Raw genomic sequence first — 24,530 nt, forward strand, 5'->3', positions numbered from 1 at the left:
GACCTATCTTTTTCCAAGAAGCTTTGTTTCTCCCCTGTTTAAAGCACCCTGTTATTGAAGCCTATATAATTATATTAGGCCGCTAAGGCTTCCAATCTATAAGCCTAAACCTCTCTTTTCAACTATTTTCTTATTCTGAAGGTCATTTGTATGTATGCCTGTAATCCACTAGAGGTCAGTATTGGGTTGAGAAAGTCAGGAGCCTTTAGCTTTTGATTCTTAGTGTTTTTAACTCTCTGAGTCTTATTGCTGGGTAGCCTTGGAAGTTGTGGTCCACAATAAATGTTTATTTAATGGCATATATAAGATGCCTCATAGACACACTTTGACAGTTTTAGAAGTGTTAATAGTAAATTAGTTTGACAGTCCAGGTTAGGTCATGCTTGTGGGTTCTCCCCTAACTTCTAATGGGTAGAAAAGCACTCAAGTCATGTCTTTTATACATTTTTATTGGGCCAAATCTCATTTTCACATGTATTCCCTTTTGTTGTCTCTTACCTTTATATAATAAATATCTAAATTTACTATGTGTATGTCACTTTCTGGACTAGGGGCATTCTAAGAATGGTTAAGTGTTTTTCTTATCCTGAAAGAGTTGTATACACTGTGGTGCTTTACTGTTATTTTCACCTTGATACCCAACAGGTTTGCTGAACTCATCTTTTTTTATCCTGCATTCTACTTACTATTTTCATTGTTCTTATTGTTTGGAATGGTCCTATTGTCTAGTCATCAAGGCGAGAATACTTGGAGTGATTCTTATTTTCTTCTCTTTCATGTACTACATTTAAGTCAGTAAATTCTCTTACTTTTGCTTCTTATAATCTGCTGCTACCTTTATTCAAGTTCTCATAATGTTATTTGGACTGTTTTAGTGATCTGTATTAGATTTCCTGTTTCCAGTCTTTGTCTTCTCCCAGTTGACAAAGGGTTTGTCTGATCTGTAAAGCTGATCCCATTATTCCCTTGCTCACATTTTTTTATTGTTTCTCTAACAGTGAAACTGCTCTATATAGCATCTTTAACTTTATCTCCTGTTATTCCTTTATAATCTATACTCTAATTATACAAAGTTAATTGCTATTTCCTGAGTGGATAATTTTTTTTATACATAGTCCTTTCTTATGCTGTTTCATTCTTCTGGAATGGTTACTCTTTCCATTTATCTCTGAAAAAAATCATATTTATCTTTTATCATATTTTTTCTTTTCTTTGCCTGTTTGCTTCCTGTAATAGTATGATGTGAGATTCAGGAGTCAGGGTCTCCATCTTATTTCTTTGTATCACCAGTGTGCAACACAATGCTTGTTACCATGTAGACATTTAATATGTGTTTGACTGAAGGTAGGAGTACAGAGAGAAAGCATCATGAGTTAGAGCAGTGAGAAATAGCTTTCTAAAGGAAGAAGAATTTTAATTGGGTTTTGTAGAAAGAGTTAGATTGAAGCAGGGAAAGATAATCAGGTAGAGAAATGGTGTAAGTAAAGATATAGAAGTGGAAATTTACCTAGTGTGTTAGGAGGTAGAGTCTCATCTGATTGGAAGATTCATCTTGGAGGGTATTGGGTAAGTACATTGCAAAATTAGGTTTAGCTTCCATTATGGTGGAATTTAAGTGATCGATTATGGAGTTTAGGTTTGTTTAAAGCCCTCTCCTTCCCAATTTCCCTTATATTTAATTGGCATGATGAATAAATGTGATTTAAGAAGAGCCTGACTGCATTAGGTAGGGGGATTGTAATGGGAAGGTGATTAGTTCCATTTTAGGTATGTTGGAAATGAGGCGATGGTGGAACACACATTAGTAATAGGAAATGGGACATGTGCTGCTGGATTTTGGGAGAGTAGAAAGAGTGGTTTTGCTCAATTTCTCTATATTAGGAAATCAGAGAAGAATATATATGAGGGACTCTTGAGGAAGAGGTGGTTAAGTGCGTAAAACTTACAAATAGATTGAACAACTAAGAAAATGAAAGCACCTAAATGCTTTCTAAGATCTAGCTGCTGTTTATATGCTTTGTACCCCCTCCCTCTGCTCCAACCTAGTCAGCAGAAATCAGTCAGCTGCTTCTTTCCCACATTATTATACTGGTTGTCTCTGGAGGGATAGAATCAGTGGTCTTGATGAAACAGCATAGCATGTTAGAAAATATCTATGAAGGGCTTTTTCTTTTTGTCATTTTCGTGGACTTCAATGCTTCATTTTCATGGACTTCAGTGTTACATTTTCAGTTTAATATATATTATATGTATTTATATATTTATATCTGTATTTAGTCTTTACCACCTGCTGCAAGTCCCATAACGTACATTTTGAATAGATGGTAACTGATTTGTTCATTGCTTTTGAAACACTGACAGTATTTTGATTGTGAAAGAAAAATAATTAACAGGATTCAATAAAATACAACTTACTTATGAAAGCGTTTGATTTTGCTGTACTGAAAGAGGATAGAGTTAAGGGAGCAAATGATTACTCTAGCTAAGAGTTTGCTTTTTTAAAATATTGAAGTTTTAAAGGAAGTTCTACCTTCCTTTGTGCTTCTGGAGTCCTTGATCCCTTTTTGTATATTTTGCATTGGAAGTATGTGGGGAAGAACATCTTACTTTTGAGAAAAATAGGAAGAATATTCTGTTTAACTTGGTTTCTGAAAGGCTTAGAGGATATTGTGTCTATACAAGACACAATATACAAAACCTAAATTAAATGACTTTGGGTAATTCTCTATCTCAGTTTGTTACTGAAACCATGTATTTATGTAAATCTAACCAAAATATCAATGGGTGATATGTAGAGAAACAAGTATGTCCATTGATTGAAATCTCTGGAATGTACATTCTTTTCATTTTCTTGGCAGAAACTAGTTCACATAGTTGAAGTTTTTCTCTGCCTTGTTATAATTGTCTCATTTGACCATGCCTGGACTTCTTAGGCTTTATATTTATCTTCATTTCATTAATCTTATACAGAAGATTTGGAGACTGATTTTTCTGCTGGTCTAATTTCTATTTGCCACTGAGGAGAAATATCATATATTGATTAAGAAATGTATACTTTCAGAGGTCACATTCTCAACCTTTGTATCTTGGGGTGATACCAAATATTACATTAAAAGAAAGAAAAAAAGGAAAGTTCCATTGGGAAATGTTTTTGCAACATGCTGGATTAAGCCAAATTAAATGAGTTTCTTTAAAATAGGACTTCTCCCAGCTTTTATTCTGTTAGTGTGCATTACATATCTTGAAGAAGGCTTTGTGGGTTGCAGGGTTTCCTGTTGATTTGACCACAACTTATTTTTGGGAAACATTTTGGTCATGCTTTGAGGGACTGTTGGTGTAGTGGAAATATCACTGATTTGAAATTTAGGAGATCATACTTTGAGCTTCTGATTTACCACTCACTTGCCTTGTGACTTCAAACAAATCCTTTGTTTTCTAGCCTCAGTTTCCTGAGTGGTGATTAAGGTAACTTCTAGCTCTAATAATGCGTGGTTTAATATTTCTGTTGTTGACTCTGGATAGTCATACTTTCTACGTGTCTGTATCTATAGAAACCATGCCATCATTTTAGTAAGGTTTTTTTCTTTTTTGGGCTGAAGGGATTATGCTACCTTTTCTAGGGTTCAGAAGAAAAAAAAAACCCTTTAAAACCCTGCTTTCCACAGATCACAGTCATGGAATCCTATTGGATTACTTAGTTAAATCATGTTCTGAAGATAATTCATTCTCCTGATTATATTTCATTGGTCTCTTACATCCACATAACTGTTTTTAACAGTCTCTTAAGCCTAAACGAATTAAGATTAATTCTAAGCTCCCACCCTTTCTCCTCCAAACATTATGGTCTCAATATGGTATTTTCTTGTAAAAGATAAATAGTAGCACTTTGCACTAATCTCCTGGCCCACTTAGGCAAAAATGGATAGATTTCTTTTTGTGAAGATTTAATGGATATATTAGAATAAGTATTATGGTGATATTGACTGATTTATCTGTTTTCTGTGTTAACTTGGAAAATGAGTTAAAATAAGATAGCTTCAGGGTTAAAAAGGTATACATTAATGTGTTTGGTTTTATATCTGAGACTAAAGCTTTATGTACTAAGGCCTTTTGTTGTAATATTTTAAGATACCAATTTGTTCAAAATTAGAAGTTCATTGAAAGCTTAATTAAGTTTTGTTTCTTTTTTCTTTCTTTCTCTCTCCCTACCCCTATCATTTTGGTGTGTTTGTGTGTGTTTTTCTCTATCCTAGGCCCAACAACAAAGAAACCTGGATAACATCGTCTTGCAACAACCCAGAATAGGTAGCAAGAGGAAATCTAAGAAAGATACATATATAATCTTTGATACAGAGATAGAAAGTACTAGTCCCAAGTCTGAACAGGATTCAGGAATTCTGGATGTTGAAGACGAGGAAGACGATGAAGAGGTAACTAACATTTGAAGTGGGGAAGTAAGACTTTTTATTTATTATTATTATACTTTAAGTTCTGGGGTATATGTGCAGATTGTGTAGGTTTGTTACGTAGGTATACATGTGCCTTGGTGGTTGGCTGCATCCATCAACCTGTCATCTACATTAGGTATTTCTCCTAATGCTATCCCTCCCCTAACTGCCCCCTGCCCCCGACCACCAACAGGCTCTGGTCTGTGACGTTCCCTTCCCTGTGTCCATGTGTTCTCATTGTTTAACTCCCACTTGTGAATGAGAACATGTGGTGTTTGGCTTTCTGTTCCTGTGTTAGTTTGCTGAGAATGATGGTTTCCAGCTTCATCCATGTCCCTGCAAAGGACATGAACTCATTCTTTTTTATGGCTGCATAGTATTACATGGTACCGACGTGCCACATTTTCTTTATCCAGTCTATTATAGATGGGCATTTGGGTTGGTTCCAAGTCTTTGCTCTTGTGAACAGTGCTGCAATAAACATATATGTGCATGTGTCTTTATAGTAGAATGATTTATAATCCTTGGGGTATATACCTAGTAGTAGGATTGCTGGGTCAAATGGTATTTCTAGTTCTAGATTCTTGAGAAGTTGCCACACTGTCTTCCACAATGGTTGAACTAATTTACTGTTCCACCAACAGTGTAGAAGTGTTCCTGTTTCTCCACATCCTCGCCAGCATCTGTTGTCTCCTGACTTTTTAATGATTGCCATTCTAACTGACATGAGATGGCATCTCAATGTGGTTTTGATTTGGATTTTTCTAATGACCAGTGATGATGAGCTTTTTTTCATATGTTTGTTGGCTGCATACATTTTTTTTTTTGAGAAGTGTCTGTTCATATCTTTTACCTACTTTTTGATGGGGTTTTTTCTCGTACATTTGTTAAAGTTCTTTGTAGATCTTTGTCAGATGGGTAGATTGCAAAAATTTTCTCCCATTCTGTAGGTTGCCTGTTCACTCTGATGATAGTTTCTTTTGCTGTGCAGAAGCTGCTTAGTTTATTTAGATCCCATTTGTCAATTTTGGCTTTTCTTGCCATTGCTTTTGGTGTTTTAGTCATGAAATCTTTGCCAATGCCTAATGTCTTGAATGGTATTGCCTAGGTTTTCGTCTAGGGTTTTTATGGTTTTAGGTCTTATGTTTAAATCTTTAATCCATCTTGAGTTAATTTTTGTGTAAGGTGTAAAGAAGGGATCCAGTTTCAGTTTTCTGCATATGGCTAGCCAGTTTTCTCAACACCATTTATTAAATAAGGAATCCTTTTCTCGTTGCTTGTTTTTGTCAGGTTTGCCAAAGATCAGATGGTTGTAGATGTGTGGTGTTATTTCTGAGGCCTCTGTTCTGTTCCATTGGTCTGTATATCTGTTTTGGTACCAGTACCATGCTGTTTTGGTTATTGTAGCCTTGTAGTATAGTCTGAAGTAAGATAGTGTGATGCCTCCAGCTTTGTTCTTTTTGCTTTGGATTGTCTTGGCTATATGGGCTCTTTTTTTGTTCCATATGAAATTTAAAGTCACTTTTTTCTAATTATATGAAGAAAGTCAATGGTAGCTTGATGGGGGGGGGGATAGCATTGAATCTATAAATTACTTGGGGCAGTATGGCCGTTTTCACAATATTGATTCTTCCTATCCATGAGCATGTAATGTTTTTCCATTTGTTTGTGTCCTCTCTTACTTTCTTGAGCAGTGGTTTGTAGCTCTCCTTGAAGAGGTCCTTCACATCCCTTGTAAGTTGTATTCCTAAGTATTTTATTCTCTTTGTAGCAATTGTGAATGGGAGTTCACTCATGATTTGGCTCTCTGTTTGTCTTATTGGAAGAAATGCTTGTGATTTTTGCACATTAATTTTGTATCCTGAGACTTTGCTGAAGTTGCTTATCAGCTTAAGGAGTTTTTGAGATGATGGGGTTTTCTAAATATACAATCATGTTATCTGCAAACAGAGACAGTTTGACTTCCTCTGTTCCTAGTCGAATACCCTTTATTTCTTTCTCTTACCTGATTACCCTGGCCAGAACTTCCAATGCTATGTTGAATAGGTGTGGTGAAAGAGGGCATCCTTGTCTTGTGCCGGTTTTCAAAGGGAATGCTTCCACCTTTTGCCCATTCAGTATGATATTGACTGTGGGTTTGTCATAAATAACTCTTGTTATTTTGAGATACATCCCATCAATACCTAGTTAATTGAGAGTTTTTAGCATGAAGAGTTGTTGAATTTTACCAAAGGCCTTTTCTGCATTTATTGAGCTAATTATGTGTTTTTTGTTATTGGTTCTGTTTATGTGATGGATTATGTTTATTGATTTGCATATGTTGAACCAGCCTTGTATCCCAGAAATGAAACTGACTTGATTGTGGTTGATAAGCTTTTTGATGTGCTGCTGGATTCAGTTTGCCAGTGTTTTATTGAGGATTTTTGCATTGATGTTCATCAGGGATATTAGCCTGATATTTTCTTTTTTTGTTGTATCTCTGCCATGTTTTGGTATTAGGATGATGCTGGCCTCATACAATGAGTTAGGGAGGAGTCCCTCTTTTTCTCTTGATGGGAATAGTTTTAGAAGGAATGGTACCAGCTCCTCTTTGTACGTCTGGTAGAATTCAGCTGTGAATCCATCTAGTTGTAGGCTTTTTTTGTTTGGTAGGTTATTAGATACTGCCTCAATTTCAGAACTTGTTATTGGTCTATTCAGGGATTTGACTTCTTCCTGGTTTAGTCTTGGGAGGGCGTGTGTGTCCAGGAATTTATCCTTTTCTTGTAGATGTTCCAGTTTATTTGCGTAGGGGTGTTTATCATAGTCTCTGATGGTAGTTTGTATTTCTGTGGGATCAGTGGTGATATCCCCTTTATCATTTTTTTATTGTGTCTATTTGACTCTTCCCTCTTTTCTTCTTTATTAGTCTGGCTAGTAATCTATCTGTTTTGTTAATGTTTTCAAAAAGCTAGCTCCTGGATTCATAGACTTTTTTTTGAAGGGTGTTTTGTGTCTGTATCTCCTTCAGTCCTGCTCTGATCTTAGTTATTTCTTGTATTCTGCTAGCTTTTGATTTTGTTTGCTCTTGCTTCTCTAGGTCTTTTAATTGTAGTGTAAGAGTATCAATTTTAGATAATTTCTGCTTTCCTCTGTGGGCATTTAGTGCTATAAATTTCCCTCTGAACATTGCTTTAGCTGTGTCCTGGAGATTTCGGTACATTGTGTCTTTGTTCTCATTGGTTTCAAAGAACTTATTTATTTGTGCCTTAATTTGTTATTTACCCAGTAGTCATTCAGGAGCAGCTTGTTCAGTTTCCATACAGTTGTGCAGTTTTGAGTGAGTTTTTAAATCCTGAGTTCTAATTTGATTGCACTGTGGTCTGAGAGACTGTTATGATTTCCATTCTTTTGCATTTGCTGAGGAGTGTTTTAGTTCCAATTATGTGGTCAATTTTAGAATAAGTGTGACGTGGTGCTAAGAAGAATGTATATTCTGTTAATTTGGCCTGGAAAGTTCTGTAGATACCTATTAGGTCCACTTGGTCCAGAGCTAAGTTCAAGTCCTGAATATTCTTGTTAAGTTTCTGTCTCATTGACCTATCTAATATTGACAGTGGGGTGTTAACGTCTCCCATTATTAATGTGTGGGAGTCTAAGTTTCTTTGTATGTCATTAAGAACTTGCTTTATGAATCTGGATGCTCCTGTATTGGGTGCATATGTATTTAGGATAGCTCTTCTTGTTGCATTGATCCCTTTACCATTATGTAATGCCCTTCTTTGTCTTTTTTGATCTTTGTTGGTTTAAAGTCTGTTTTATCAGAGACTAGGATTGCAACCCCTGCTTTATTTATTTATTTTTTTTGGAGTTCCATTTGCTTGGTAAATATTCCTCCATCCCTTTATTTTGAGCCATTCTCCCTGTCACTTTCAGGTACACCAGTGAAACATAGGTTGGTCTTTTCACATAGTCCCATATTTCTTGAAGGTATTGTTTATTTCTTTTCATTCTGTTTTCTCTAATCTTGTCTTTACACTTTATTTCATTACGTTGCTCTTCAATCTCTGATATTCTTTCTTCTGCTTGATTGATTCAGCTATTGATACTTGTGTATGCTTCATGAAGTTCTCATGCTGTGTTTTTCAACTCCATCAGGTCATTTATGGTCTTCTGTGAGCTGGTTATTCTAGATAGTAATTCCTCTAATCTGTTTTCGAGATTCTTAGCTTGCTTGCATTGGGTTAGAACATGCTTCTTGAACTCAGAGGAGTTTGTTATTACCCACTTTCTGAAGCCTACTTATGTCAATTTGTCAAACTCATTCTCCATCCAGTTTTGGGTTTTTTTGCTGGCAAGGAGTTGTTACCCTTTGGAGGAGAAGAGGCATTCTGGTTTTTGGAATTTTCAGCCTTTTTGCACTGTTTTTTCCTTATTTTCATGGATTTATCTACTTTTGGTTTTTGATGCTAGTGACCTTCAGATTGGTTTTTTGTGTGGATGTCCACTTTGTTGATGTAGATGCTATTCCTTTCTGTTTGTTAGTTTTCCTTCTGACAGTCATGCTCCTCTGCTGCAGGTCTGCTGGAGTTTGCTGGAGGTCTACTCCAGACCCTATTTGCCTGGGTAATACCAGTGGAGGCTGCAGAACAGCAAATATTGCTGCCTATTCCTTCCTCTGGAAGCTTCCTCCCAGAGGGGCACCCATCAGATACCAGCTGGAGCTCTTCTGTATGAGGTGTTCGTTTACCTCTACTGGGAGATGTCTTCCAGTCAGGAGGCACGGTGGTCAGGGACCCACTTGAGGAGACAGTCTGTCCTTTAGCATAGCTTGAGTGCTGTGCTGGGAGATCCACTGCTCTTTTCAGAGGCAGCAGGCAGGGATGTTTAAGTCTTCTGAAGCTGCGTGCACAGCCACCCCTTCCCCTAAGTGCTCTGCCCCATGGAGATGGGAGTTTTATTTATAAGCCCCTGACTGAGGCTGCTGCCTCTCTTTCAGAGTTGCCCTGCCCAGAGAGGAGGAATCTAGAGAGGCACTCTGGCTACAGCAGCTTTGCTAAGTTGTGGTGGGATCTGCCCAGTTTGAACCTCCCAGTGGCTTTGTTTACACTGTGAGGGGAAAACCGCCTACTCAAGCCTCAGTAATGGCAGACACCCCTCCCCCCACCAAGCTCAAGCATCTTAGGTTGACTTTGGGCTGCCGTGCTGGTTGTGAGAATTTCAAGCTAGTGGATCTCAGCTTGCTGGGCTTCTTCGGGGTGGGATCCACTGAGCTAGACAACTTGCCTCCCTGGATTCAGCCCCATTTTCAGCAGAGTGAATAATTCTGTCTCGCTGATGGTCCAGGTGCCACTGGGGTATTTAAAAAAAAAAAAAACTCCTGCAGCTAGCTCAGTGTTTGCCCAAACAGCCACCCAGTTTTCTGCTTGAAACCCAGGGCCCTAGTGGCATAGACACCCGAGGGAATCTCCTGGTCGGTGGGTTGTAAAGACCATGGGAAAAGCGTGGTATTTGGGCTGTAGTGCACCATTCCTCATGGCACAGTCTCTTGCGCCTTCCCTTGGCTAGGGGAGGGAGTTCCCTGACCTGTTGCACTTCCTGGGTGAGTTGACACTCCATCTGCTTTGGCTCACGCTACATGGGCTGCACCCACTGTCTAACCAGTCCCAATGTGATGAGCTGGGTACCTGAGTTGGAAATGTAGAAATCACCCGCCTTCTGCGCTGATCTCACTGGGAGCTGCAGACCAGAGCTCTTCCCATTCAGCCATCTTGCCAGCCACCTGGGAAGTGAGACTATTTTTAAGCTTAAAGAGTATGGTTGAGATGTGATGAAGAGTTTATCCATATAATATAGTTTGTGTGATCTTCTGGATATTAAATACCATTTGAATACAAATAAGACTCAATTTAAGGAAACTGAAGTTACATTAAAATAATTTAGATCCTGATTCTTTTTAAAGAATTTAAATTTTAAATTAACTCTTCTAGTTTTGAAAAGTTTCAGGGTTTTAAAATTTTGTACTGACTAGGAACTACCTTAAGGGAAGAGCGGAGTTTATCTGCCTAGAGACGGGAAGTCTAGGTGACCTTGGCTGAAACTGCAACAGTTACTCGAGATAAATAAAAAATGTTACTTCAAAAACCGAGGAGTGAACAAATAGATTTTTTTTACCTTGACACTGGTTCAGAAGGAAAATACAAAAAGATTCCAGAAAGTTGAGAGTGCATTTCTGGAGGAAATAAATATATGAGTGATTACAAGGTAACTGGGAATGTTGTGACATATTCATAACCTTATAGATTAGTTCTTTGTCACTGTTAGGGAAGAATAGGATTGAGTGCCTTAACTAGTACATATTTTTATATCTTTCTTTGTAGTTAGAAGTATGTTGTGTGTGTGTGTGTGTTTTTTTTTTTTGTTATACTTTAAGTTCTGGAGTACATGTGCAGATCTTGCAGGATTATTGCATAGGTATATACATGTCTTGGCGTTTTGCTGCCTCCATTCCCCTGTCATCTACATCAGACATTTCTTCCAAAGTTATCTCTCTCCAACCTCCACACCCCTGGCTATCCCTCCCTTAGCCCTCAACCCCAAACAGACCCCAGTGTGTGATATTCTCCTCCCTGTGTCCCTGTGTTCTCATTGTTCACCACTCACCTATGAGTGAGAACATGCGATGTTTTTTTTTCTGTTCTTTTGTCACTTTGCTGAAAATTATGGTTTCCAGATTCATCCATGTTCCTACAAAGGACAGGAACTCATCTTTTTTATGGCTGCATAGTATTCCATGGTGTATATGTGCCACATTTTCTTTGTCCAGTCTATAATTGATGGGCATTTGGGTTGGTTCTACATCTTTGCTATTGTAAACAGTGCCACAATGAACATACATGTGCATGTGTCTTTATAATGGAATGATTTATAATCCTTTGGATATATACCCAGTAATGGGATCGATTGCTGGGTCAAATGGTATTTCTAGTTCTAGATCATTGAGGAATCACCACACTGTCTTCCACAATGGTTGAACTAATTCACACTCCCACCAACAGTGTAAGAGTGTTCCTATTTCTCCACATCCTCTCCAGCATCTGTTGTCTCCAGATTTTTTAAATATCACCATTCTAACTGGCATGAGATGGTATCTCAGTGTGGTTTTGATTTGCATTTCTCTAATGACAGTGATGATGAGATTTTTTCATATGTTTGTTGGCCTCATATATGTCTTCTTTTGAAAGTATCTGTTCATATCCTTCAACCACTTTTTGATGAGGTTGTTTCTTTCTTGTAAATCTGCTTTAGACTTTTTTTGATTGGTAGGCTATTAATTGCTGCCTCAACTTCAGACTTTGTTATTGGACTATTCAGGGATTCAGCTTCTTCCTGGTTTAGTCTTGGGTGGGTGTAAGTGTACAGGAATATATCCATTTCTTCTAGATTACTGGTTTATGTACATAGAGTTGTTTCTAGTAATCTCTGATGGTAGTTTGTATTTCTGTGGAATTGGTGGTGATAGCACCTTTATCATTTTTATTGCAGCTATTCGATTCTTCTTTTTTCTTAGTCTGGTTAGTGGTCTATTTTGTTGAACTTTAAAAAAAAAAAAACCCAGCTCCTGGATTTATTGATTTTTTTTGAAGATATTTTTTGGTATCTCTATGTCTTTCAGTTCTGCTCTGATCTTAGTTATTTCTTGTCTTCTGCTAGCTTTTGAACTTGTATGATCTTGCTCCTCTATCTCTTTCAATTTTGATGATAGGGTGTCGAGTTTAGATCTTTCCTTGCTTCTCATGTGGGCATTTAGTGCTATAAATTTCCCTGTAGACACTGCTTTAAATGTGTCCCAGAGATTCTGGTACATTGTGTCTTTGTTCTCATTGGTTTCGAAGAGCAACATTATTTATGCCTTAATTTCATTGTTTATCCAGTCGTCATTGAAGAACAGGTTGCTCAGTTTCCATGTGGTTGTGCAGTTTTGAGTGAGTTTCTTAATCCTGAGTTCTAATTTCATTGCATTGTGGTCTGAGAGACTGTTATGGTTTCCATTCTTTTGCATTTGCTGAGGAGTGATTTACTTCCAATTATGTGGTAAATTTTAGAGTAAATGTGATGTGGTGCTGAGAAGAATGTATGTTCTGTGGATTTGGGGTGAACAGTTCTGTAGATGTCTTAGGTCTGCCTGGTCCAGATCTGCATTCAAGTTCTGGATACCCTTGTTGATTTTCTGTCTTGTTCATGTGTCTGATATTGATAGGGGAGTGTTAATGTCTCCTGCTTTTATTGTGTGAGGGTCTATGTCTCTTTGTAGGTTGTTAAGAACTTGCTTTATGTATCTAGGTGCTCCTGTGTTGGGTGCATATATATCTAGCATAGTTAACTCTTCTTGTTGCGTTGATCCTTTTACTATTATGTAATGTTCTTCTTTGTCTCTTTTGATCTTTGTTGGTTTAAAGTCCGTTTTATCAGAGACTAGGATTGCAACTCCTGCTTTTTTTTTTTTTCCTCTCCATTTTCTTGGTAAATCTTCTTCCATTCCTTTATTTTGAGTTTGTGTGTGTCTTTGTATGAGAGATAGGTTTCCTGAATACAGCACTCTGATAAGTCTTGACTTTTTATCCAATTTGCCAGTCTGTGTCTTTTGATTGGGGCATTTAGGCTGTTTACATTTAAGGTTAATATTGTTATATGTGAATTTTATCCTACCATTTTGATACTAGCTGGTTGTTTTGCCTGTTAGTTGATGCAGTTTCTTCATTGTGTCAGTGGTCTTTACCATTTGGTATGTTTTGCAGTGGCTGGTACTCATTCCTTTCCATGTGCAGTGCTTCCTTCAGGAGCTCTTGTAAGGCAGGTGTGGTGGTGATGAAATCTCTCAGCAATTGCTTGTCTGTGAAGGAGTTTATTTCTTCATTGCTTATGAAGCTTAGTGTGGCTGGATATGAAATTCTGGGTTGAAAGTTCTTTTCTTTAAGGATGTTTAATATTGGCCCTCACTCTCTTCTGGCTTGTAGGGTTTCTGCCAAGAGATCCACTGTGAGTCTGATGGGCTTCCCTTTGTGGGTAACCCAGCCTTTCTCTCTGGTTGCCCTTAGCATTTATTCCTTCATTTCAACCCTGGTGGATCTGACAATTATGTGCCTTGGGGTTGCTGTTCTCGAGGAATATCTTTGTGGTGTTCTCTGTATTTCCCGGATTTGAATGTTGGCCCGTCTTTCTAGGTTGGGGAAGTTCTCCTGGATAATATCCTGAAGAGTATTTTCCAGCTTGGATTCATTCTCCCTGTCACTTTCACATATACCAAAGAAATGTAGATTAGATCTTTTCACATAATCCCATGTTTCTTGTAGGCTTTGTTCATTTCTTTTCACTCTTTTTTCTCTAATGTTGCCTTCTCATTTTATTTCATTGAGTTGATCTGCAGTCTCTGATATCCTTTCTTTTGCTTGATCGATTTGGGTATTGAAACTTGCATATGCTTTGCAAAGTTCTCATGCTGTGTTTTTCAGCTCCATCAAGTTATTTATGTTTTTCTCTAAGTTGGTTATTCTAATTAGCATTTTGTCTAACTTTTTTTCAAGGGTTTTAGTTTCTTTGCATTGGGTTAGAACATGTTCCTTTAGCTCAGAGAAGTTTGTTATTGCCCACCTTCTGAAGCCCGCTACTGTCAATTCATCTAATTCATTCTCCATCCTGTTTTGTTCACTTGCTGGTTAAGAGTTGTAATCCCTTGGAGGAGGAGAGGCGTTCTTGTCTTTGATGATTTCATCCTTTTTGCACTGATTTTGTCTCATTTTTGTAGATTTATCTACGTTTGGTCTTTGAAGTTGGTGAATCTGGATGGGGTCCCTGAGTGGGTGTCCTTTCTGTTGATGTTGAAGCTATTTATTTTTGTTTTTTTTTTTAAGTTTTCCTTCTATCAGTCAGTTCCCTTTGCTGTAGGAATGTTGGAGGTCCACTCCAGACCTTACTTGCCTCGGCATCACCTGTGGGGGCTGCTGAACAGTAAGGATTAATGTCTGTTCTTTCCTCTGGTAGCTTCATCCCAGAAGGGTACCCACCAGATTTCAGCCAGAGCTCTCCTGTATGAGGCATCTTTTTGGTTATATGGGGGTCAGGGAGCTGCTTGAGGAGACAGTCTGTCCCTTGTTGGAGTTCAAGTGCTGTGCTGGGAGCTCCATTGCTCCCTTTAGGGCTGCTGGGCAGGCAGGGACACTTAAGTCTGCTACAGCAGAACTCACAATTGCCCCTATTTCCAGGTGCTCTGTAACGGGAAGGTGGAGTTTTATTTTTAAGTCCCTGCCATGCTGCTGCCTTTTTTTGGAGATGCCCTGTCTAGCAGGAAGGGAGTCTAGTCATACCTACAGAGGCACTGCTGGGCTGCCATGGGCTCAGTCCAGCTGATGTGTGAGCTTCCTCTGGCTTTTGTTTACACAGGTAAGATTAGAACTGCCTCAGCAATGGTGGACACCCTTCCCCCCACTGAGCTTGATCTTCCTGGTTGGAGCTCGAATTGATGTGCTTGCTGTGAAACTCTCAAGCCAGAGGATTTCAGTTTGCTGGTCCTTGTGCGGGTAGGACCCTCCAAGCCATATCACCTGGTTCCCTGCTTTCAGCTTCTACTCTTTCTGGGGAGCCAGAAGCTCTGTCTCGCAGGCACTCCAGGCACCAGCCAACAGGTCTGCCCAGATTTGCGCTGACAGCCCACGGTGCCAGCTGGAGCAGCCACTCAGATTTGTGCTGGTAACTTTCGGTGCTTGTCAGCCTGGTGGGGATCTCCTTGTCTGTGGGTTGTAAAGACCTTCGGAGAAAAGCACAGTATCTGAACTGGAGTGCTGGAGGGGAAAAGTTCTCAATGGCCTCCTTTCAGTAGGAGGAAAGTTGTCCTGCCAGTTGCACTTCCCGTGTGAGATAGCACCCCACCCTGCCTTGATTTGCCCTCCTTGGGCTACATCCACTATCCAGCCAGTCCCATTGAGATGAACCTGGTTGGAAGTGTGGAGATCACTCACCTTTTGTGTCACTCTTGCTGGGAATTCCACTCCAGAGGTGTTCCTATTCGGCTATCTTGTTGGAATTCCCTAATGTGTTTTTTTAAAAATAAAACTATTATGACCTTCGAGATTTCCTGTTAAAATGTTTTTTTCTAAATATTTATCATTTGCATTAACTGGATGTCTCTTTTTGGGTGTGGTGTTTAGGCACATGAGTTTACAGTCGGACAGACTGTATTCAAATTCTGGCTCTGCCATTTAAGTTTTTAAAAATTATTAATAATTATGTCATTTACTTTTTAAGTGGCTACTGATGGCCGGGTGCGGTGATTCGCACCTCTAATTCCTCACTTTGGGAGGCTGAGGTGGGTGGATGACTTAAGGTCAGAAGTTCAAGACCAGCCTGGCCAAGATGGTGAAACCCTGTCTCTACTAAAAATACAAAAAATTACCCAGGTGTGGTGGCAGGTACCTGTAGTCCTAGCTACTTGGTAGGTTGAGGCAGGCGAATCACTTGAATCCAGGAGGCAGAGGTTGTGGTGAGCCTAGGTCATACCTCTGCACTCCAGCCTGGGCAACACAGTGAGACTCCATCTCAAAAAATAAAAAAAATAAAAGACCATTGAAATGTGTAAGGAATTATTCACTCTTGTATTCAGGTAGACCTTCTTTCTTTAAGCGCTTGTTTTCTTTTCTTTTTTTTTTTTTGAGACGGAGTTTCGCTCGTTACCCAGGCTGGAGTGCAATGGCCCGATCTCAGCTCACCGCAACCTCCACCTCCTGGGTTCAGGCAATTCTCCTGCCTCAGCCTCCAGAGTAGCTGGGATTACAGGCACGCGCCACCGTGCCCAGCTTATTTTTTGTATTTTTAGTAGAGACGGGGTTTCACCATGTTGACCAGGATGGTCTCGATCTCTCGACCTCGTGATCCACCTGCCTCGGCCTCCCAAAGTGCTGGGATTACAGGCTTGAGCCACCGTGCCCGGCACAAGTGCTTGTTTTCTTTTGTTTCCTTTCCCCAGAAAAAACTGGATTCACTATTTCTTTCCCATGCTTCTCTCCTGTTAAGCTCTCACTACCCTCTTGCTTTTCTCTCCTCAAAAACATGTCCTAATTTTGTAATCTTGGGTAAATTCTTTAATGGTTAAACTGAATGTCTTCACCTATTAAGTAGAGGCAGTAGTTTCTACCCCATAGGATTTCACAAATGCCTGCTCTTAAAGGGTAGTGAGTAAACACTGGTTTCTGTCCAATTTCATTACTCCTCCTTACTGACTTCTGTTATGTATCTCTACTGTCATTATGCCTGCCTCTATTATTATCCCTCTTTGACTTCAAAAATTGACTTAGCAATGTTTAAACTGTTTAGGCTGAAAAACAAATAAACATGTTATTTTTATGTCTAAAACCTTAGCATTTAAGTTTGATAGAACATCTCAGGAGCTATCATAAATATGTAAACTACTACATTCTTTTATATAAGTTTCATTATTGAGGGGACATATCTCTGATTTTTTTTTTTAAATTAAATTTTTTTTTTTATTGCATTTTAGGTTTTGGGGTACATGTGATGAACATGCAAGATTGTTGCATAGGTACACACATAGCAGTGTGGTTTGCTGCTTTCCGTCCCCTCACCTGTATCTGTCATTTCTCCCCATGCTATCTCTTCCCACCTCCCCACCCCCCCGCCCCTACCCCATTTCCCCCCAACGGACCCCAGTGTGTAGTGCTCCCCTCCCTGTGTCCATATGTTCTCATTGTTCAACACCCGCCTATGAGCGAGAATATACGGTGTTTGATTTTCTGCTCTTGTGTCAGTTTGCTGAGAATGATGGTTTCCAGGTTCATCCATGTCCCTACAAAGGACGTGAACTCATCGTTTTTGATGGCTGCGTAATATTCCATGGTGTATATGTACCACATTTTCCCTATCCAGTCTATCATCGTTGGGCATTTGGGTTGGTTCCAGGTCTTTGCTATTGTAAACAGTGCTGCAATGAACATTCATGTGCACGTGTCCTTGTAGTAGAATGATTTATAATCCTTTGGATATATACCCAGTAATGGGATTGCTGGGTCAAATGGGATTTCTATTTTTAGGTCCTTGAGGAATCGCCACACTGTCTTCCACAATGGTTGAATTAATTTACATTCCCACCAACAGTGTAAAAGTGTTCCTATTTCTCCACATCCTCTCCAGCATCTGTTGTTTCCCGATTTTTTAATGATCGCCATTCTAACTGGTGTGAGATGGTATCTCAATGTGGTTTTGATTTGCATTTCTCTGATGACCAGTGATGATGAGCATTTTTTCATATGTTTGTTGGCCTCCTGTATGTCTTCTTTTGTAAAGTATCTGTTCATATCCTTCGCCCATTTTTGAATGGGCTTGTTTGTTTTTTCTTGTAGAGCTGCTTTAGTTCTTTGTAAATTCTGGATATCAGCCCCTTGTCAGATGGGTAGGCTGCAAAAATTTTTTCCCATTCTGTTGGTTGCCGATTCACTCTACTGACTGTTTCTTTTGCCGTGCAGAAGCTGCGGATTTTGATTAGGTCCCATTTGTCTATTTTGGCTTTTGTTGCCATTGCTTTTGGCGTTTTGGTCATGAAGTCCTTGCCTACACCTATGTCCTGAATGGTTTTGCCTAGGTTTTCTTCTAAGGTTTTTATGGTATTAGGTCTGATGTTTAAGTCTTTAATCCATCTGGAGTTAATTTTGGTGTAAGGTGTCAGGAAGGGGTCCTGTTTCTGCTTTCTGCACATGGCTAGCCAGTTTTCCCAACACCATTTATTAAACAGGGAGTCCTTTCCCCATTCTTGTTTTTGTCAGGTTTGTCGAAGATCAGATGGTTGTAGGTCTGTTGTATTTCCTCTGAGGCCTCTGTTCTGTTCCATTGGTCTATATCTCTGTTTTGGTACCAGTACCATGCTGTTTTGATTACTGTAGCCTTGTAGTATAGTTTGAAGTCCGGTAGTGTGATGCCTCCTGCTTTGTTCTTTTTGCTTAGAATTGACTTGGCTATGCGGGCTCTCTTTTGGTTCCATATGAAGTTTAAGGTGTTTTTTTCCAGTTCTGTGAAGAAGGTCATTGGTAGCTTGATGGGAATAGCGTTGAATCTGTAAATTACTTTGGGCAGTATGGCCATTTTCACGATGTTGATTCTTCCTAACCATGAACATGGAATGTTTCTCCATCTGTTTGTATCCTCTCTTATTTCGTTGAGCAATGGCTTGTAGTTCTCCTTGAAGAGGTCCTTTACGTTCCTTGTTAGTTGTATTCCTAGGTACTTTATTCTCTTTGTAGCAATCGTGAATGGCAGTTCGTTCTTGATTTGGCTCTCTTGAAGTCTATTACTGGTGTATAGGAATGCTTGTGATTTTTGCACGTTGATTTTGTATCCTGAGACTTTGCTGAAGTTGTTGATCAGTTTCAGGAGATTTTGGGCTGAGATGATGGGGTCTTCCAGATATACAATCATGTCATTTGCAAATAGAGACAATTTGATTTCCTCCTTTCCAATTTGGATACCCTTTATTTCTTTTTCTTGCCTGATTGCTCTGGCTAGAACTTCCAGTACTATATTGAATAGGAGTGGTGAGAGAGGGCATCCTTGTCTAGTGCCAGATTTCAAAGGGAATGCTTCCAGTTTTTGCCCATTCAGTATGATATTGGCTGTTGGTTTGTCGTAAATAGCTTTTATTGTTTTGAGATAGGTTCCATCAATACCTAGTTTATTGAGGGTTTTTAGCATAAAGTGTTGTTGAATTTTGTCAAAAGCCTTCTCTGCATCAATCGAGATAATCATGTGGTTTTTGTCTTTTGTTCTGTTTATGTGGTGAATTACGTTTATGGACTTGCGTATGTTGAACCAGCCTTGCATCCCCGGGATGAATCCTACTTGATCATGGTGGATGAGCTTTTTGATATGCTGTTGCAATCGGTTTGCCAGTATTTTATTGAAGATTTTTGCATCTATGTTCATCATGGATATTGCCCTGAAATTTTCTTTTCTTGTTGAGTCTCTGCCGGGTTTTGGTATCAGGATGATGTTTGTCTCGTAAAATGATTTGGGAAGGATTCCCTCTTTTTGGATTGTCTGGAATAGTTTCAGAAGGAATGGTATCAGCTCCTCTTTGTATGTCTGGTAGAATTCAGCTGTGAACCCATCTGGACCTGGGCTTTTTTTGGGTGGTAGGCTCTTTATTGCTGCCTCGACTTCAGACCATGTTATTGGTCTATTCAGGGTTTCGGCTTCTTCCAGGTTTAGGCTTGGGAGGATGCAGGTGTCCAGGAATTTATCCATTTCTTCCAGGTTTACTAGTTTATGTGCATAGAGTTGTTTGTAATAATCTCTGATGATGGTTTGGATTTCTGTGGAATCCGTGGTGATATCCCCTTTATCGTTTTTTATTGCATCAATTTGGTTATTCTCTCTTTTCTTTTTTATTAATCTGGCTAGTGGTCTGTCTATTTTGTTGATCTTCTCAAAAAACCAGCTCCTGGATTTATTGATTTTTTGAAGAGTTTTTTGTGTCTCTATTTCCTTCAGTTCTGCTCTGATCTTAGTTATTTCCTGTCTTCTGCTAGGTTTTGAGTTTTTTTGATCTTGCTCCTCTAGCTCTTTCAATTTTGATGATAGGGTGTCAATTTTCGATCTCTCCTTTCTTCTCATGTGGGCACTCATTGCTATATATTTTCCTCTAGAGACTGCTTTAAATGTGTCCCAGAGATTCTGGTATGTTGTGTCTTCGTTCTCATTGGTTTCGAAGAACATCTTTATTTCTGCCTTCATTTCATTGTTTATCCAGTCAACATTCAAGAGCAAGTTGTTCAGTTTCCATGAAGCTGTGCGGTTCTGAGTTAGTTTCTGCATTCTGAGTTCTAACTCGATTGCACTGTGATCTGAGAGACTGTTTGTTATGATTTCTGTTCTTTTGCATTTGCTGAGGAGTGATTTATTGCCAATTATGTGGTCAATTTTAGAGTAGGTGTGATGTGGTGCTGAGAAGAATGTATATTCTGTGGATTTGGGGTGGAGAGTTCTGTAAATGTTGATTAGGTTTGCTTGTTCCAGGTCTGTATTCAGGTCCTGGATATCCTTGTTGATTTTCTGTCTGGTTGATCTGTCTAATATTGACAATGGGGTGTTAAAGTCTCCCACTATTATTGTGTGGGAGTCTAAGTCTCTTTGTAAGTCATTAAGAACTTGCCTTATGTATCTGGGTGCTCCTGTACTGGGTGCGTATATATTTAGGATCGTTAGCTCTTCTTGTTGCAGTGATCCTTTTACCATTATGTAATGTCCTTCTTTGTCTCTTTTGATCTTTGTTGCTTTAAAGTCTATTTTATCAGAGATGAGAATTGCAACTCCTGCCTTTTTTTGCTCTCCATTTGCTTGGTAGATCTTCCTCCATCCCTTTATTTTGAGCCTTTGTGTATCCTTGCATGTAAGATGGGTTTCCTGGATACAGCACACTGATGGGTTTTGGCTTTTTATCCAATTTGCCAGTCTGTGTCTTTTGATTGGGGCATTTAGTCCATTGACATTTAGGGATAGTATTGTTATGTGTGAATTTGATACTGTCATTTTGATGCTGTCATTTTGTTGGTTAGTTGATGCAGATTCTTGATTGTGTTGATGCTCTTTTACCATTTGGTATGTTTTTGGAGTGGCTGGTACTGGTTGTTCCTTTATATGTGTAGAGCCTCTTTCAGGAGTTCTTGTAGGGCAGGTTTGGTGGTGATGAAATCTCTGAGTGCTTGCTTGTTCGCAAAGGATTTTATTTTTCCTTCACTTATGAAGCTTAGTTTGGCTGGATAGGAGATTCTGGGTTGAAAGTTCTTTTCTTTAAGGATGTTGAATATTGGCCCCCAATCTCTTCTGGCTTGTAGGGTTTCTGCTGAGAGATCTGCTGTGAGTCTAATGGGCTTCCCTTTGTGGGTAACCCGACCTTTCTCTCTGGCTGCCCTTAGCATTTTCTCTTTCATTTCAACCCTGGTGAATCTGACGATTATGTGCCTTGGGGTTGCTCTTCTTGAGGAATATCTTTGTGGTGTTCTCTGTATTTCCTGGATTTGAATATTGGTCTGCCTTGCTAGGTTGGGGAAGTTTTCCTGGATAATATCCTGAAGAGTATTTTCCAGCTTGGATTCATTCTTTTCATCACATTCAGGTACACCTATCAGACGTAAATTAGGTCTTTTCACATAGTCCCACATTTCTTGAAGATTTTGTTCATTCCTTTTTGCGCTTTTTTCTCTGTTCTTGCCTTCTCTTTTTATTTCATTGTGTTGATATTCGACCTCTGATATCCTTTCTTCTGCTTGGTCAATTCGGCTGTTGAAGCTTGTGCATGCTTCACGAAGTTCTCGTGTTGCGTTTTTCAGCTCCATCAATTCACTTATACTCCTCTCTATGCTGTCCATTCTCGTCAGCAGTTCGTCCAATCTTTTTTCAAGGTTCCTATTTTCTTTGCGTTGGGTTAGAACATGTTCTTTTAGCTCACTGTAGTTTCTTACTACCCACCTTCTGAGGTCTGATTCTGTCATTTCATCATCCTCCTTCTCCATCCGGTCTGGTTCCCTTGCTGGTGAGGAGTTGTGATCCCTTTTAGGAGGAGAGGTGTTCTGGTTTCGGGAGTTTTCATCCTTTTTGCGCTGGTTTCTTCCCATTTTTGTGGGTTTATCCACCTGTTGTCTGTCTCTGCCCCAGGGAGTTGGAGCTTTATGAGTTTCCGTTGCACTACTGCCTTTTTTGATTTTTCTTTCAGGTCTGACCCGCCCAGCTAGCAGCACGCCTAGCCACTGCCTGCCCACAGGGGCTTTGCTGAGCTGCTGTGGGCTCCACCCAGCTGCCCTGAGCCCTTCCCTGTAGTCCTTTTTATATGGGCGTAGTTAGAACTGTCTCGGCAACGGTGGCCCTGCCTCTGTTATGGGGGACTCTCTCTGTTGTGGCAGGTTGCCTTGGCAACGGCAGGTTGCCTCGGTAATGGCAGCTTGCCTCTGTAGCAGTGGAGAGTCTCAGTAATGGCAGAAGCCCCTCCCCCGCTGAGCTGTACCGTCCAGGTTCAGCAGTGCTTGGTTTGAAGGGCTCAACCCAGAGGGTTTCCAATTACTGTTTTTGTTTTGGTTGTTGTTGGGGGTGGAGGGGTGGGACCAACCGAGCCTGATCACCTGGCTCCCTGACTCAGAGTCTTTTCTTTTAAGTTGAAGGACCCCGTGTTTCAGTCGCTTGTTGAAAAGGCGCCGGGATCTCCCGTGCTGCGACTCACGGAGTCGGCTGGAACTGCGGCGCCGGCTTCTGGCGGATTTTTTGCCTAGGAATCTCCTGGCCTGGCTCGCTATTTCAGATGAATGGGCAACTCTGCCGTCTCAGGGTTCTGCTTGCCAGCTAAGAGGGCTCCCAGACCAGTGGCTTTTGTGCAGAGAACCGCAGCAACAGGGAGTGGTCACAGCAGCCGCGTGGGTGGAATCAGCCCCGCGGGGGCCAAAACAGCCGCACCGGCTGGGACTGCGACGCTGGCGACCCCTCTGCCTGGGTATCTCCTGGTCTGTGGGCGATAAGAGTTCGTCTGGAAATGCGGCGTCCACTCACCCTCTGCACTTTCACTGGGAGCTGAAGTCCTGAGCTGTTCTTAGGCGGCCATCTTCCCAGCATTCCCCCTGATTTTTTTTTTTTTTTTTGAGGCAGTCTCCGGCACTGTCACCGGCTCTTGAATGCAGTGGCACCATCTTGGCTTGCTGCAACCTCTGCCTCCCAGGTTCAAGCAATTGTCTTGCCTCAGCCTCCTGAGTAGCTGGGATTACAGGCGCTCACCACCACACCCAACTAATTTATTGTATTTTTAGTAGAGATAGGGTTTCATCATGTGGGCCAAGCTGGTCTCAAACTCCTGACCTTGCGATTAGCCCTCCCTGGCCTCCCAAAGTACTGGCATTACAGGCATGAGCCACCACACCTGGCCATACTTCTGCTATTTAAGTGAATAATTTTATTTATTATTTTTAGTTAAAGTTTACATTTTGCTGATGTATTTCTTATGTAAATGAAGTACATTAATAGTTAACAGTGCTTGAAAATTTCAACCTATCCCTATTGCACTTGGATTGCAAAACCTCTTAATAGCCCTTAAGAGAGCTAAGAAAAGTCTTTTGAGTGTCAGCTATTGGACCACTTTGAAGTAAAATGAACCAACTATTTGCCTAATGACCCATGGAGATAGAAAGACATAGGGGGGACTTTATTCCCCTGAATGTTTTCTGGCATTCTCTCTTCTTGCCTGGAATGACTAGCGTGTTAGGATATGGATCCACCCTGGAGGACAAATTTTCAGATATTAGACTTTATCACAGATGATCAGTTACAGTGGTAGCACAATAAAGCATTAGTCTCAAGAAAGACTAACTCCTTGAATCTACATTTTGAGTACCCATAAGAAGATGAAATTCTGTCAGATACCGTGGCTTATGGATTAGGCGTGGTGTATGCCCTTGGATAATACTACCTTAAGAGATGGTTAGATAATAAGATGAAAAATGAAATATTTACACAGTTCTTATATATCATTGAAACCATGATATGTAAAAGGAAACCATTTGTTATCATTGACCTGTTGAAGATCCTGGGTAAGTTCCTTTTAAGTTTTGTGCCATGCTCCTTCTTTGCCTTGTCCAGTGAGGTCCAGAGATGAAGAAAGTGAGACTAGTAAAATGTGTTGGAGGTTTCTCATAAAAGTAGTATCGTAAGAATGTGCTTGAAAGTTAATATTTTTAAATGGTTCCATATCTCAAATCAAGCAATTCATGTTAAAGATTTGCTGATTGAGCTCTTACAACAAAAATTCAGCACTTCACTGTCATCTAATGGCATTCTATCTTACAAAAAATTGTACCTTATATTTATTTACTTCTCAGTTTGAATCTTCTTCAAGTGCACATTCTTAGTCTCAAACCTCATGTAGAGAATTATTTATTTAGATGTTTCCAAACTGGTTTCTTGGCATAGTTCTTGCATGGTGTGAATAAATTCTTCAGATAAGGTCTTTCGTGACCCACTGTGACGTTCTGACCTTCATTCTTGTCATTCTTCAACAGACCTCATTGA

The 24,530-nt window shown here is 39.9% G+C and overlaps 1 protein-coding gene across 2 annotated transcripts in view; it reads left to right on the forward strand.

The window, feature by feature from the left end:
- The window catches only part of EXOC6B (exocyst complex component 6B), a 676,956-nt gene that overhangs the window by 247,484 nt on the left and 404,942 nt on the right, over positions 1–24,530 (forward strand). The window contains exon 7 of one of the 2 annotated variants that reach the window (XM_003922614.4): positions 4,254–4,430. The exons of the other annotated variant lie outside the window; for it this stretch is intronic. Coding sequence (XP_003922663.1) covers positions 4,254–4,430 — 177 coding nt within the window. The remainder of the gene's footprint in view (positions 1–4,253; positions 4,431–24,530) is intronic. 2 annotated transcript variants of the gene reach the window in all.

The sequence above is a fragment of the Saimiri boliviensis genome, chromosome 1, assembly GCF_048565385.1.
Source record: "Saimiri boliviensis isolate mSaiBol1 chromosome 1, mSaiBol1.pri, whole genome shotgun sequence".
Taxonomy (NCBI): Eukaryota; Metazoa; Chordata; class Mammalia; order Primates; family Cebidae; genus Saimiri; species Saimiri boliviensis.